This window comes from Aricia agestis, chromosome 16 (genome assembly GCF_905147365.1).
Source record: "Aricia agestis chromosome 16, ilAriAges1.1, whole genome shotgun sequence".
In the NCBI taxonomy this organism is placed as follows: Eukaryota; Metazoa; Arthropoda; class Insecta; order Lepidoptera; family Lycaenidae; genus Aricia; species Aricia agestis.
The window spans coordinates 14852176-14868196 of NC_056421.1; the positions used below are offsets into that span (position 1 = coordinate 14852176).

Here is a 16021-nt window from a genome sequence, read left to right on the forward strand (position 1 = left end):
GGAAAACACTGAAGCCATCAACGAGGTATTTTATAAATTCGAATATATGTAACTCTCCCTACGTATATTTAGTAAATAAGTTTATTTATGTAACACCATTCATTAAATATGCTCGACTTATTTGTGCTCTACCTCCTCTAGTATTGCTGCTGCGGCGGACCGTCGCGGCCCGCGCCTCCCGTCACCGCCGACCGTCGGCGACCACCGGAGACCGTCGGCGAACGCCGGCGACCACCGCCGACCACCGGCGACCACCGCCGACCACCGGCGACCGACGGCGACCACCGAGCGGCGCGGGATAGGTACTTACTCTAATGTTAACATTATGGTGTCATGTAGCGCTCTAACGACACTCGCCAAATGAATACGTCGTACATAGAACTTTAAATGGAGAACACCTCGGAGGAGGTCGCGTAGAGGTACACGAGTGACAGAAAGCTATAAGGTATTATACATCTCGAACACTTCAACAACGCAATATAAATATTTGATTATTTTACAATTGGACCATGAACGTCGCAACCAATGACCGGATTATCCTAGAGATAGATCGCCATAGACTATAGGACGATACGTAACGAGAACGGCGCACGACATACACTACGCTAGCTATGATATTATAGTATGAGTATCGCGGACGCGGCGGGGTCGTCCGTCCGACCGTCGACTAACAGTATTATTTATTTACAACATTACTCGTATATAACGCCTCGCGAAATCGGCCGCGGAAGCTTCGGTCGGGTACCCGGAGCTTCGGCGCCCGATTCGGTGAAAGTCATGTAAACCACTACGAGCGCTTTTCACGTACATGCTCATATAACTTTACTTACGACTACGTGATATTGCACTCCGACTACATACAAAAATATAGAGGTCGAGTTTGACAAGCTCGGTAGGCCTCTCGCGGCCGCCTAGTGACCGCTAGTGTCGTGATCGTATTACCTACAACGTATAATGTAGTATGAATTATTTCATATATTATAATTAATATCATTATTTTATAGCGACAGGAAAGGATAATTCGTGAACGCGACTGTACACTACCACTGTGAAACTCGAGCGCGTTACGCCCGGCTTCTTTTGGAGTTTCGAGTTTTCCCAGTTTCGTGCGAAGCGACAGTGATCGTGTAGGGTCACATTCGCGTCGCAGTCGAAGAGTACGAAATCCGAAGCGACTACAGCGTCGGAGGTTATGTACAGAGGTCGCCGATCCGACCTAATCGGAGTCGGAGTCGGAGGAGGGGGGCGCGGCGACGGGCGCGGGGGCGGGGGCGGGCGCGGGGGCGGGGTCGGTCTTGGCCGCAGCCAGCGAGTACGCCGCCACCGACTGACCCGTCGTGCGCTCGATGCCGACCCTGCGGAACACAATATATTATAATCGTCTATTTTCATAGCACGTAGAGAGTACAGTTATGTGTGGGATGTACAGTCAAGTTACCCATTACAAAAAATAAACACAAAAAAGAAAAACAAAAGCAAATAATTTATTTTCCGGAAAAATTACCTGTACCCATCAGTTTCAGACATTGACTTTTTAGTTTCAATCATACAGAGACGAGTGCATCTTACAAAGTTTTCGGAGGGAAAATTTTATCAAAATAAATAAAAAACTTTATTGCATTTTAAGATATTACAAAACCACATAAAGATACAAAAACGTAAACGAAAAAACTAAAGGCGTTATCCTAAATGTATTATTTGAGAAACATCACAAAACGAGATGTAGTATAGGTCAGTTAACTAAAGCTGGCACGATCAACACATTTAATACATTGCGCTTGTGTAGTGTCTGTGAATAAGCGCGCGGCGTGACGTCGTACTGCATACGCATCATGAAAGTCTGCCCGTCTCTCTCGCGCGCGGTCTATCTTATAAGCGTGAAGGGGACAGTTCTTTTGCTAGTGTTTATAAATCTTAGCGTGAGTTACAAGTCAGTCACGTGTAATCGGCGCAGGGCGCGTGTGATTATTTACCTATTTGGAGGTTAGGTTACGGGAAATAGTATAATATAATGTTTTTATTTATCTACTAGCTGTAGATCTACTAGAGTAGATCACATCCCAAGTATTATTTTTCAAAAATATTCAATGTATGGAATTGACTTTCCTACGATTTTATTATATTATGTATAGATAACTAAGTTTAGTCCTAAAAAGTAGAAATAAGACGCAATACTAACGCCACAACATCATTTCGTTATAAGTAATAGTTTCATGAGGGGACCAACAGGGGGGGATTGGATTCGCGACACTGTTTTGTTTTAAGCAAAATTTTCAGGAGGGGGGGAGGGCGCAGCCTCCTCCAAGTAATGACCGGTGCCAAAGCTTCCCGCATATTAATTAAACGACACACGAAATCTGTATAGATAAGATAGATAAAACCTCATAGCAAGGCAAGGAGTGAAGATAGATACAAAGTGTAAAAGACAAATTTGTAGAAAATTTTATGAGTTTTCATTATGTACTGGACATTTTTCTCTACAACGCACCGTACTACACGCAAAATGTTGAAACTTGAGCTACTCCCCCCACCCTAGGTGATATGGTTATAATATATAGCCGATGTGTTGACCCGACCTCTAAGTAATACTCTTGCAAAATTTGAAGAAAATCCATTTAGTACTTTCTGAGTTTATCTCGGACATACATACAAACAAACAGACAAAAATTCTATAAACTATATTTTTGGCTTCCATATCCATTGTAGATCACGTCCCAAGTATTATTTTTCAAAAATATTCAATGTACAGAATTTACTTTCCTACGATTTTATTATATGTATAGACAACGAACCCATTTTATTAAAAACTAACTCTACTTACAAAATTACTTATTTTTAAACATACCGTATAGTGAAATTGCATAAGTGTGAGTACTGTTAACGTACCAGCTTTAGTTAAATGACCTAAATACCAGTACTCACTTGTACTCGTGGCGGGCGAGGTACCGCACGTATTTCTCCGGTGGGTCGTTGTCGTAGTTCTGGAGGCTGACGGAGCGCACGGTGACGTGGCTGACGGCGGTGGCGGGCATCGTGAACTCCACGTGCGCCCAGCGCGCCAGCTCCGCCGGCACCTGGTCATACGACGTCAGCGCCATGCGGCATACCAGGTTGTGCGTCGTGTACGCGCCTGAGGGGGCCGGGGGGAGGGGAGGGGGTTTAGTATCGTACTAAACGGACGTTGTAACGTTTTACTAAGTGATAAGTCATATTATTATAATATTTGCTAGTTTTAATAGCGAAGTTAGGTGTGATTTGATATAACGCGTCGCTTGCTATGGGTTAGGATAATAATTTGCAATAACTAGTCGGAAGTTTATAGGCAGTACTTGAATAACTTAATAATTTGTAATTAGCGAAGGAGTTTATAATTAATTTCACGAATTATGAGCATTATCGAAGGTGTCTCCCGCTTAAATGAGCACAGACACGGCGCTCACGGCTCACCTTGTCCCTCCTTGGGCAGGCGCGGCATGCGCCACACGATGGCGCGGTGCTGGTGCTCGTACTTGGCCTGCCCCGACGTCACCTCGATCAGCGACTCCTGCAGCGTGTCCACTGCGCCCAGGAACCGCTCGATGCCCTTGATCTTGCCCGTGCGCCTGACCACGACCACATCGTCAGTAACAAAAAACTACTACAGTATTTTTCTCACTTAATCATCTATGAATCGGAATGGCTCCGTCGACTGACCGACGTGAGAATTTTAGATCGATCTGAGGAACTTTACAGTGAATCACGAGAGCCGGACTAGTAACGAGTGCGGTGTTCACCTGTGCGCGGACTTGACGGAGCCGTATCGGAAGTGTTTCTCGACGCGGAAGAGGTAGATCCAGCACTCGGGGATCTCGAAGCGGATGGCGACGTCCTCGCAGGGCACCTGGCCGAGGCGGCGCGAGGTGAAGCCCGGCACCAGCACGTCGGCGCGCAGCTCCACGCGGTTGCCGGTCACGCACCACACCGCCTTCAGCTGCAGCGGCAGCTCGCGGTTGCGCGGCGGCCGCACGCGGAACCGCAGCAGCTCGATGTAGCACGCGTCCGGCGGCTTGAACCTGACGAGACCATCGTTAACTTCAACAATCGCTCGCTCCCAGCTCTTTTACTACAACAATTTTAGTATTCCCCACGGGTAACTTACACATTACAAATTACATTTCAATTTAATTTCATATCATACATTTTCAAACGTCAAACGGCATCTCGGAACGCGACCTTACTTGATGATCTGCGAGTCGTGGAAGTCCTGGGGGCTGACGCAGGCGTGGAACTCGGGCGCCTCTACGCGGATCCACTCCTCGGTGACGACGGGGATGATGTCATGACGGCCGACCACCTCGCGCCCCTGCCGCCGCAGGTCGTTCACCCCCAGCTCCACGTCCGGCATGCCTGCACGCACACACACACCGTCCACACGTTTATACTCAGTGTAATACACAAGAAAACGAACACGACCGACGCTGCGTACTCGCGTTTGATGTGTTAGGTCATAACGCATCTAATCGGAGCTAGCTCCCGCACGGCAGGGTATTATCTACCTGGCCATTCGTCTTTCTCGTAAACTTATTCTTCACTAAGTGTTTAGTTCGGGAGTACGAAAGACGTCTTACGTTACGACCGAGCTTTTTTTTATTTAGCTACACTCGATACTGACACATACTGAGCAGCACCTCCGTAGGGAAACCGACCGGAGTGAGCTGACGTCATCGGTCAGCCGAGTTTAAGTCAATAAAGTCTCCACACTGACCGCTGAGGAAGGCGAGAAAGAAGAGTCTGACGCGCGCGATCTGCTTGAGCACAGCGCCTTCCGCGTCCTGCTCCACGTACAGCTCGTCCACCGCCGTGATCTGGACCTGCAACCACGTTGAGAGATGTTTAAAGAGGTTGCAGTGTTATATTTTGGCTCGATTTTAACATACGTATAAAATAACATCGATAGCTAAACGAAAGCACATCGATCGAAACGTTACAGTGCGCCTTCTTTTATGGTCATCGAAGTAGCAAAATAATGAGATGGTTGCGTCCTCGCTATACCGTGAAGCGAGCCTCACCTCCTCCATCTTGTAGGTGAGCGCGCGGTCGCGGTGCACGGGGATGCGGAACAGCGCTTCCTCCACCAGGCTGCTGAACTGCTTCACGTCCTCGTAGCTCAGCGACCCCACCTTGAACAGCTGCGACACCTGCCAGTACACCACGATTAGAAAATCTATTATCAGAGAAGTTGATTCCTAGGCAGATGGCGGATCTACGTGATTCGGTCTCGTTGTGTCAAACCCTGCCGACATATTACGAATAACATTGATTTGACATAAACGAATGATTTAGGTCCGTCGACTGCGTATGAATCGAGTTCTTCGATGGTACATCGTACACGAGTAAGAAAATATTATGTTTTTAGAACGGAAACTTCCTCCGCAACGGCCGCCAGAAGCTACTCGTGACGATCTGGGTAATGTTGCGGGAAAATATTATTATGCCCGTTTAATATATAGACAGAGGACGAGAGATTTCGAACCCTCGACCCAGCCCGGCTCATCAATGTGTTTCGTTTGGGGATAAACTCGAAGATTCGTTTCGCAAACATCGCACTTAATGTGATCGTATCTGGCAGCAACTGTTTCGATTTTTTATTTATTTATATATTTATTAACCATAATATATAAGAGACATTTTAATATTAAATACAGCAACAAAAAACCCTGATAGGTTTATCCTGTTGCTGGTTCGCGCTCCTTATAAAACTAAATAAAAGCTACCAATTACAATTTTAAAGTAAAATACAGACCTACATTTACATTTACAAAAAATTTGCAGGTGCAGGCAACGCGACGATAGATGCGTTTCTAAATTTGTACTTAATTTACAGATTTCAATTGCGTGAGGCGTCTTGCAAATCTGTCAAATCCATAGAAATTCATTCTCGCGTCGCGTAGCGGTCTGAATGCATCCCGGCGTACCTGCGGCGCGTGCTCGACAGGCAGGCCGAGCTTGCGCAGGTCGGAGCCGAACTCCTTCACCCCCTGGTAGTCGCCCTGGATCGCGTACGCCGCGAACTGCGACAGCTTGTTCGTGATGCGCTCCGCCTTCGTCACCTGACCCGGCCTGCAACGAGTCCCCCCACGCTTGCCATCAGTTTCGAGCGGTTAAACATGCTGCAACTCATTTCGTGAGACTCATTCCGAAATGTTTAACACTCGCTTCCTAAAGCCTAATTTAGAATTCGAAACGAGTGACTTGAAATTCATTCATGTGGTAATAAGTAATAAAATCTATAATTATTTCACGTGTAAATTTACGGTTTCATTATGTATTCGCGATACTAGATTTTTCAAAATTAGTTTGTAAGTATAGCTCGTGGGATCTTTATCTGATAATCCAGATATTTATCGAAATGCTTTTTTCCGACCTATCCTTGAATCCACCAAAGTCTTTTCTTTCGAGAAAACCTTTTTAACAACGTTTTTCATCGCAGAATAAAGCTTTTATGTTAACGGATCCAAAACAATTGCAGCACTTTTGAAACTACATACTATCATTATAAAATAATAGTGTTTGAAATAAATAGAAAATTATCTCTACAAACGAGGCTCTTCAAAGCTTTACTTTGTAAATTTATACATCTATACATATAAATAAAATTGGAGCGATATATTGAAAATGTAGACAAATTAGAACAGAAATCCTCTGATAAATATCCTGTTTGTGTTAGGTAAATATTTTAATATTATGTAACATAATAAAACGAGTAGGTAGATCCCACGCGAATTAGGCAGGCGGGCGTCACTCACCGCACTCCCGGCCGCTCCTTGTAGAAGATGTACTGAAGTTTGACGGTGAAGATCTTGCCGAACTGGTCGAACTGCTGCGCGCCGATGTCGGAGACTGAGTAGCACGCCTGCAGCGGCAGCTCCTGGATCGGCTCCTTGTCGGTCGCCGAGTTCAGCAGCTGCACCGCCGGCGTGTCGCCCTGGTACACCAGCCGCACGAAGATCTTCTTCCAGAACCTGACCCGATATTTATTGCAGTAAACAGAAAGGGAACTATTGTAATCTACGGAGAAACCGTGACTCACTCTCTACGCTGACTCGCTGACAAAACTATTACGACAATTTAGTGAATTACCTCAGAACAGGAAATCTAATATCTGTGTTAATTACAATTTACATTGAATACGACTATAGCTGTCAAAAAAAACCGGCCAAGTGCGATTTCCGGTTCCGCAGTAGCAAAAAGGTTTATTTTTATGAAATTAAAAGATTTTTGATTCATTTTTATATTTCAGTTGATTTAATTAAAGTTAATTTAAGGTTTACCATTTATGACGTATATAAAAAAAACTACTTGCTAGATCTCGTTCATACCAATTTAAGTTGATAGTTTTTATAGTTATGATCATAATATATTTTTTTAGACTTATCATGAGATACTACTTCAGAACTACTTTAGAAGTTAAAGGGCCGGGAACACATTTTTTACTACTTTGGATGAGTTTCTCTCGCAAACTATTCAAGTTAGAAAAAAATTATATTAGAAACCTGAATATGATTTTTGAAGACCTATCCATAGATACCCCACACGCATAGGTTAGATAAAAAAATAATTTTTGTTTCAGTTGTACCTATGGGGACCCCTAAAATTTTTAATATTTTTTCCATTTTTGTATCAAAATCTTAATGCGGTTTACAGATTACATCTACTTACCAAGTTTCAATAGTATAGCTCTTATAGTTTCGGAGAAAAGTGGCTGTGACATACGGACGGACAGATAGACAGATATGACGAATCTATATTAAGAGTTCCGGTTTTTGCCATTCGGCTACGGAACCCTCAGAAGCGTAGACGCTGTACACAATTTCACAATGAAATAAAAGATATCAAAACCTTATTAAATCGAGATAAAATTAATGTGCAAGATGATAATATTTATAAGCGTTCTCTGTGGAATACAAAGAGAAAAAAACACCATATTTTGAGCGTGATCTTACGTTTAGAAAATGTTATACTGCGTCTACTCTTTCTTGACATACTTCTGCGTCACTTACAAGCGTACGAGTATAACTTCTACCACATATAGGACCATTCTAAACTAGATTAAAACTCACACCGTTTGTAAATTGCTTAATTAGAAAAAAAATAATTAAACAACCATCTAGGGCAAGTCAGCAGAAACTTGGAGGCGCGCGTATTAGAGCAGTTGCGCAGTTTTTGCAAAGTCTTATAAAATTAAATAGTAAACACGAAATCAGTCTTCGTCATTTTAAATAAGTTGTGTATATCTTAGCAGATATTATGTGAAATGATTAAACAAAAAAGACTCAACAGTTTCAATAGATAAAATAGGTCTTTAAAGACGAGTCTACCCCGATTGCTAAAAATCGTTCATTTTCTAGAAAATTACCAATATTTTAAAAAAATGTTGTACTATCCAAAAGATAAAAAAAATGTCTCTGCAAAACCGTTGCCGCGTTTCTCGTGTCGTTCGTTGCCTTCGTTTGACGTTTCAAAAATCTAAGTATCCGATAGCTCGGAAATTAAATTAATTTTTTGAAAATATTTTGTATCAAAGAGATTCAACATTTATTACATTTTTTATAATTATGAGTTATTTATTATTACAATTTAATAAATATCAAGCCAAATATTAGCCTACTCTTTCAATGAGGGTGGAAAATTGGGCCATAGAGAAATCTTCTTGAAAAAGTAAGTGTTACAGATTAGGGCGGCAATTTTTTAGTTAGGGACTAAACTCTACTAAAGACGAACACCCAAAAAAGCCCAAGCTCCGTCACGAAAGTAAGGTATCTCAGTTTTTTTGTATACTTAGTAAAAGAAATGTACATGTGTTATTGCCGTAAAAAGTGGCTTAAGTAAAAAAAATACTATTTTATTATTTTCAGGTTTACCTAACAATTTTAGTTTAAATTACTTTTATGAAATGTTTTAAACAATCACTAAATTTACAAAAACACTTACTTTTTCCTTTTAGGAATAAAGATAGGTACTACAAATTCTGTCTGCTAAAAGTAATTTACATTGAACTCTATACAAGGAACACGTACACACCTTAAAGTATTATCACTTATTTTTGTTACATTCTGTATCATGGACGCCGGCAGGGCGGCGCCAGGTGGTGCACTTGCACCCCTTGGGAATCTCGGGATCAACAGGAATTATTGAAATAAAAAAGTTGTATGTTGAAAGCCGTACAAAGATAGTTCGTAATGTTTCGGCACTAAAATATGTATAATATATTCTGTTGACGTAAATAGAGTCACTGTTGTTCGTAAAAAGTAAAAAGAAAAGAAAAAAAACTAAAATCTGCACCCCTTGGAAATTATTTCTGCCGGCGCCCATGCCCTGTATACTTATTTTCATATACATAAGAAAGATCGGTATAATAATAAAACACAAGTAATCTTATGCTTAATGGGGTTGACTCATATTAGTCATATTGTATGTGATTTTATTGAAAAATAAAGATTTATTATTTATTATTATTATAATTATGTATTTTATAAACATAATTCATTACTATTTTATGACATTTTGGAGTCGATATGTTCAACGTAATGTAATTTTCAATTAGCGGCTGAAAAAATCTAAAAGCATTTTTTTCTATCTTAGCCACATCCTGCGGCAAACACGCCTATCAAAAAATGTTACACATAAAATACACAAATAACTGAGATACATTTCTTCTGCGCCGGGCCTTCTGCGCCGGGCCTTCTGCGCCGGGCCTTCTGCGCCGGGCCTTGGGTAATTTTCTATGGAGTTTGGGTGTTCTCTTTTCTTTTATTTTCAAAAAGAAAAGAACATTTCTAAAGGTAAACAGTATTTTTCTAGGCCTTTGCTATAAAAAAATGTGCAGTAGTGTCCTATGAATACGATGATCGGATTGTTGTTAATTACCGCCCGAGTTGCAAAGCTTTCTATTAAAAATAAATAATTGTGTAAAATAAATTTCACTTTAAGAAAATTTTGACTTGAACTTGAATATAATTATTATAATTACCAGGGACGAAGATATTCACATTTCAATGAGACATGGTCGATTATTTTGCAAGTTTTTTTTAATCGACTTTTTAGTCATAAAAAAGAAATGTAATAAGATTTTTTAAAGCCATATCTTCTAGTTAAAGACTGAATTTAGAACTGAAAACAGAAACTTAAATCGTTTCATAGAAAAAAAATCGTAAAGCCGAGAACTTATCAAACAGCCCTAGTATGAGCGGCCTGACGAAGCGGCGGATACCTCTGCCCGGTGATCTTCTTCTTGTTGGGCTGGCGCAGGTGCATCTCCCAGCCCGGGCCGTCGTACTTGATGCGCGGGAAGTCCTCCAGCGGCACCGACACGTCGTCGTCGAACAGCGGCGTGGGCGGCGTCTCGCCGCCGCTGCCGCGCGTCTCGCCTGCGAATGCGACCTCACATGATATTATATTCGGAAGACAAAGGCAAAAAAATGTATTTTCAAATGCCTAAGGGAAACTTGATTACCTTACGAGCTTAGACGAATGATTGGTCTCGCGCGTGCGCTACGACGCGCGCGCGCGAGATCAATAATTTATCTAAGCTTACGAGCTAGTTCTTTGGACCGTGTGGTCTAGCAGGGGAACTTTAAGCGTTAACAATTTTTTAAACTAATTAACGGTTGTTGTTAACGGAGATAGTTTGCCAGAATACCTTTTTCGGGTTCGTAACTCTCATGTGTCGGTTCGCCTCCGGATTTGTCGAAGGGATTGACGCGCGGGGAGTCCGGAAGCACCTGCGGGCGCGGCGGGGGCGCCAGCACCGGCACCGCTACGTCCTGACCGCCGGCGTCGCTCTCTTTCGGTCTACACGATTTTAATCGGGTTAACAAAAACTGTGTCGCTAATGTATCATAATATAATATATGTATAGTAGTGAACGTTAACATTTAAATGGCGAACTCACTTGATAAATACTGAGAAGGTGTCGTCGATGGAGTCCTTGGAGGCCTGGTGATCGAGGCGGGGAGTAGCAGCGGGGGGCGGCGGCGCGCCCATGCTGAGGAACGGGTCGAACGCCTCCGCCTCGAAGCCGGCCGGGCCCGCGTCCGAGCTCCCGTCATCTCCCCATGCGTCTGCATGCGTGGGGGATGATTTATGCGATTCATTCGAATAAAAAATATAAATTAAAGTATTGTTATTTGTTGCCATTATGTTGGGAGGAAAGTTTTATTATTATTATTTAAGTAGTAGTTTTTTTGGCTTGTGGAATAAAATAAAAAATAAGTGTTTTGTTTTCGTGATTAGTTCACTAACATAAAACGCTAGGACAACTCACCCGTGTTCATTTGATTTCCGCCAGCAGAGTCAAATTTTGCAGAAAAAGCGTCAAAGGCATCTTGAGATTCTGGAAATCCCCCTTGGGATTCAGCAAAAGCATCTTTAGATCCAGCAAAGGCATCTTGAGACCCAGCAAAGGCATCTTGAGATCCAGCAAAGGCATCTTGAGATCCAGCAAAAGCGTCTTGTGCCAAATTCTCACTTGGAATTGTATTCCAATCGTCAGTGGCTGTTGCAGATTGCATCTGTGATACTAAATGAGTTTGATTATCGCCAAAAATATTTGTACTTGTAACTGTTGGCTCCTGGAATACGTTCGATGGCTCTGATGTAAATATATTTTCTGATTGTATTTCTGTTGGTGCTGATTCAAAAGCATCGTTCTGCATCGAAAATGGAGATTCTGTATATTCTGGCTGTGAAGAGTCTGCCAACATTTCCGTTTTTTCCGTATTGAACACATTATTATCTTCGGTAACTTTGGTTTCAAAGGGATTACTTTCATGGGTAATTTGATCACTTTTCCCGTTATGAGAGTCATCATTATCAGTTATATCAGCAAATGGAGATGCATTTAAAGATGTTGTATTAAATTCTGTGGGAGGTTCTGAACAATCCATTGGTACCTCCTCGGGCGGATTTAATTCCGAGTTGGCTACGGATGGTTGTGTATCATTTTTGGCTGCAGGTTGTTCTGTAAAAAATATATTAGAAGAGTCCATGGTCGCAGCTGGCTCTTGAACGTTTGGTGGGATCATCTCAACTTCAGAAGATTGAAAATCTGGAATATCATCACTCAAAAAATCTATTTGTTTCTCTTCTTTTTTAGGAGCGGAATAAAGACTAAGGATTGCTTCCTTTGTTGGCTTAACTGTCACGGGTACTGGAGCATCAAAAAGATTGATGTCGTCGACAACCGGTTGAGAAGGTTGCTGAGGTGGTTGCTGAGGAGGCTGTTGAGGTCTCGGAGGCGGCGCAGGTCGCGGTGGACGAGCGGGTGGGGGACGCGCAGGCTTATTTCGATTTATGTCTAGTGAATCTGGTACTGCAGGTTCTGCTAGCATGTCCGGTTCAGGTGTTGGACTCGGTGAATGTATATCTCGCACAGACACTGGACTTGGAGTGCGAGTTGGTGGAATGCGATCGAGCAAGTCAGAGCTTGTGAACTCCATTTGGCCAGTTACACTCAAAATTAAATTTTGCGTCTCAGGAGGTAAGGGTCTTGTTGGTGGCTGGTGCCTGCTGCTGTCATCTTCAGAAAAAGTACAATCGACTATTGGAGGAATTAGGTCTAGTTCGGTAGGCTTTTCTATGCGCTCAGTATTAGTTTGCGTATTGCCAAATATGTTCATTGACGGCGTATCATCAAATTGCTTGGCGCCTATGCTGGCAGCCTCAACGCCACCGAAAATATTCATAGGAACTGTGTCACCAGCCGGTGGCTCATAATCTACACCGAAGTCTGAGAAAGGATTACTTGCTGCAAATGGATTTTCGGCGGCTACAAACGTTTCAACATTGGTGTCTGCCATCATGAATGGATTAAGATCATCGGTAGTTACTGCAGCCGTCGGCTCGTTGATACTTAAAAATGGATTAAATGCCATTTTGATTCTCAATTAATTCAGAAATTCGGACTCCAGAAGCTTTAGCTCAGTTTTCCCTGGATTTAAATCACTAGCAAAGGATGTATCAAAAGGGTCAAAATCTTCTTCTGGTACCTTTGAAGCACTCAACGGTTCAGGTGATAATGCTTTTACTTGGAATAAGTCATCTCCCGGTTCTAACAAGTCTGTGCCTTGCTCTGTGGTATTGTTTGAATTTTCCTCTGTAGAAAATTCTTTGGCTAATAACTTTAATTCAATACGACTAGGTTGTATGTTAGTTGCAAATGAAGTATCAAATGGGTCTTCGTCTACTTCGTCGTGTTCAGTAATCGGAGCAGTTGGTGTCAATACTTTGACTTGAATATCAGTAGAACTTCCGTGTAGTAAATCAGCGGCAATAAATGCACTCTTTGCACTATTGTGAGGAAATTCAGAGTGTCTCCGTTTTGCTTGGTATTCCTGAGTTTTTGCCAAGTCTTCTTGAGATCTTGTTCTCGTAAGTGTTTGTGTTGTGTTGTCGTTAGAATCAAGTTGTTCGTTAATATCCTCAGTGATTGAAACTTCTCGAGTATAATATGGTGTTAACGGTTTAGAGGGTTTTGATTTTTGATCGGGGGCAGTCAGGCCTTCTCCTTGAATATCAAAAACTACACTTTTATTGACCGTTAGGTTTTCAGGTCGAGATGCCCTTCTTTCTACAATTTTAGGTTCATCAGCACGAGGGTCAAAGTCGGGATCACTTGGTACTCTGTAAATAGGGGCTGATTTTGTCTCACCAATAAGTTCTTGTTCCAACAACTTCAATTCAACTTTGCCTGGTGCCACTATTTTATCGACAATGGTGGTGTCAAAGGGATCAATTTCATTATCCTGTATATCCAAGGGATCTAAGGGAGAATCACCCAATTGTGTTAAATCCGTTACACTGCTACTTAAAAGATCACGAGCTTGCTTATCTTCGTCATTTATATCATCAGAGGTAATTGATTCCCTAATACCAGCAGGATTGGTAAGATGAATTCGAACTGAAGATTTTCTTCTATTATTATATTTTTCACGATATTCTTCTGCTCTTGGATCAAAATCTTCGTCGTCTTCTAAAATAACAGCTTCCTGTTTTATTTGCTCGGTAGTTTTCGGTACTACAGCGTCCGCAAAACTTGTATCAAACGGATCGTCTTGATCAATATAAGGGTCTAAGACATCAAATTGGTCTTCAACAATCCCTTCAGCAAATACCGATTCATTTTTATCCGCCTCAAATGCTGACCACGATTCTTGCAGAACCGGTTCAAGAACAATTTCTTTTTCTTCAAGTTTTATGACTTCAGTTTTTGTTTCAAGAGATTCAGCTGCTAGCAATGTAAACTCGTCAATTTCAGTTTCTTCCTCCGGTGGTTGCTTGGTTTCTTCTTTTGCTTCTTCAAGTTCTTCTTGAGCTTCGCTTTTCTGTTGCTGCAATAGCACAGTATGTAAAGATACACTTAAGTCAATTGGACTACTGATTGGAATATCAGTGTCCAAATCTAAGATACTTTTTTCAACAGGTTCAGATTCTATTACTGGAGCAACAGGTGTTGCTTCTCTATCAACGGTCTCTAGTAACAGATCACCTGGAATAACCCGTTTGGATTTCTTAGTAGTGATAGTAACATTATCAATGCGTCCTGTTAAAACTTCAACAGCAACTCCAATGTCAAGTCCTTTTTTTCCTTTAGCTGTTTTGGTTTCTTGGCCTTTTATAAGGGCGTCTACGTGAGAAGTGTCGAATATATCGTCGTCCTTAAAGTCGTCGGGTGAATCTGGCACATACGCAAGTTTTACTTCACCACGCTCTACAGCATCAACATAAGAAGTATCGAATATGTCGTCTTGATCGTCGTCTTCGTCAGACTCGTCGTCTGTTACACCGTAATCACTTTTATCTCCACTTTCAGCTTCAGCATCTGCTGCAGCTGCAGCAACCAATTGAGGAAAGTCCGCTTCGGTTACTTCAACAACTGGTCTTATAGGCTCTTCCTTTACGACTTTTTCAACTTTTTTTGCTCCAGTAGGCACACGTTGAAAAAATGAAGTTGATTTGATTCGGTCTAAATCGCCTTGGGTTTTTTTGAGAACCGAATCTACTCCAGTAGTTAAATCCTTAAACTTTGACCACTCTTCATTCTCTTTAGACGAAGCCTCTCCACTCTCCGCTTGTTTTCGCTGCTGTTCTTGTCTATATTTCTCTAATTCTTCTTCTGTGAATAGATCGTCTTCACCTTTCCGCTTAGATTTTTTACCCTTTTTCTTCTTTTTAAGGCCTTTGGGTAACTTTAGCATTATATGAGATTATAAATATCTCTCGGTGTTGCTGAAAAAAAAAACATTTACCATTAATGAGTCATTTCTAGTAAATATATCTGTTTCTCAATAAATATGCATTAGTAGGAACTTTTGCTCTTTAGTCTTAAAAATATTGACTATAATATTATATTATAGCCTTTGTTTTGGAAATCACCCTACAAGGCACATGTTAAAAACTGTTTCTGAATATATACGTCGAATCTGCAACGTTTATATTTATTTTTGAGCGAATATTTAAAGACTTATCTACTAGTGGGATAAAAATAAAATGAACTGAAGAGGTACAACATAATAATATAATGTTGAAACATTATTAAGTTACACTAAAGAGTGTCGAGTGCTAACAAGTAACAATGGAGGTTTCGAAAATGTTTGAGCTACTTCACAAAGTACTATAGGTGAACTATTATAGACATAAAACGTACATGCATTTCGTGTGAAGATGCAAGATGGCCGTGAGGAATTACAATAGTGAAAATACGTGAAAGTCGTGAAATTTAGTTAAAAGTGACGACATGAATTGTGCCAAAATCAATAAACGGGTGAAGATGTGCCAGCGGGTCATGCGGAGGCAGGGTGGTCGGTGCGGCGACGTAGAGGCGGCGAGCGGTGAGCGGCGTGACGACGGCAGGCACCTACCGGGGCCGCGCTACAGCTACCTCATACCGCTACGCGCTAGCCCGCTACGGGGAAGGGCGTCTGTACCTTCATCGCAACACGCACTCGGGCTCGGGCCGCCACTCGCGCTCGCAGCCGGGCTGAGA

At 41.9% G+C, this 16021-nt stretch overlaps 2 protein-coding genes across 3 annotated transcripts; both read right to left on the reverse strand.

Moving 5' to 3' along the window:
• Positions 1-271: 271 nt before the first annotated feature.
• Positions 272-12911, reverse strand: LOC121734751 (protein stoned-B). Its single transcript, XM_042125360.1, has 13 exons — positions 11303-12911; positions 10931-11099; positions 10679-10830; positions 10250-10406; positions 6786-7001; positions 5955-6099; positions 5049-5177; positions 4745-4850; positions 4218-4386; positions 3774-4052; positions 3448-3602; positions 2923-3130; positions 272-1355 (listed from the first exon to the last, which is right to left on the reverse strand). Exons 1-13 carry the CDS (start codon positions 12909-12911, stop codon positions 1217-1219), a joined length of 3633 nt encoding a protein of 1210 aa, XP_041981294.1. The 3' UTR covers positions 272-1216.
• A 12-nt stretch (positions 12912-12923) lies between these two features.
• Positions 12924-16021, reverse strand: LOC121734753 (protein stoned-A). Of its 2 annotated transcripts, none has more exons than XM_042125362.1 (2): positions 15963-16021; positions 12924-15264 (listed from the first exon to the last, which is right to left on the reverse strand). In XM_042125362.1, the coding sequence occupies exon 2, from the start codon at positions 15231-15233 to the stop codon at positions 12924-12926; it is 2310 nt and encodes a 769-aa protein (XP_041981296.1). In that variant the 5' UTR covers positions 15234-15264; positions 15963-16021. The 2 variants fall into 2 exon arrangements, with proteins under 2 accessions (XP_041981296.1, XP_041981297.1); XM_042125363.1 differs by having other exon boundaries at positions 15897-15990.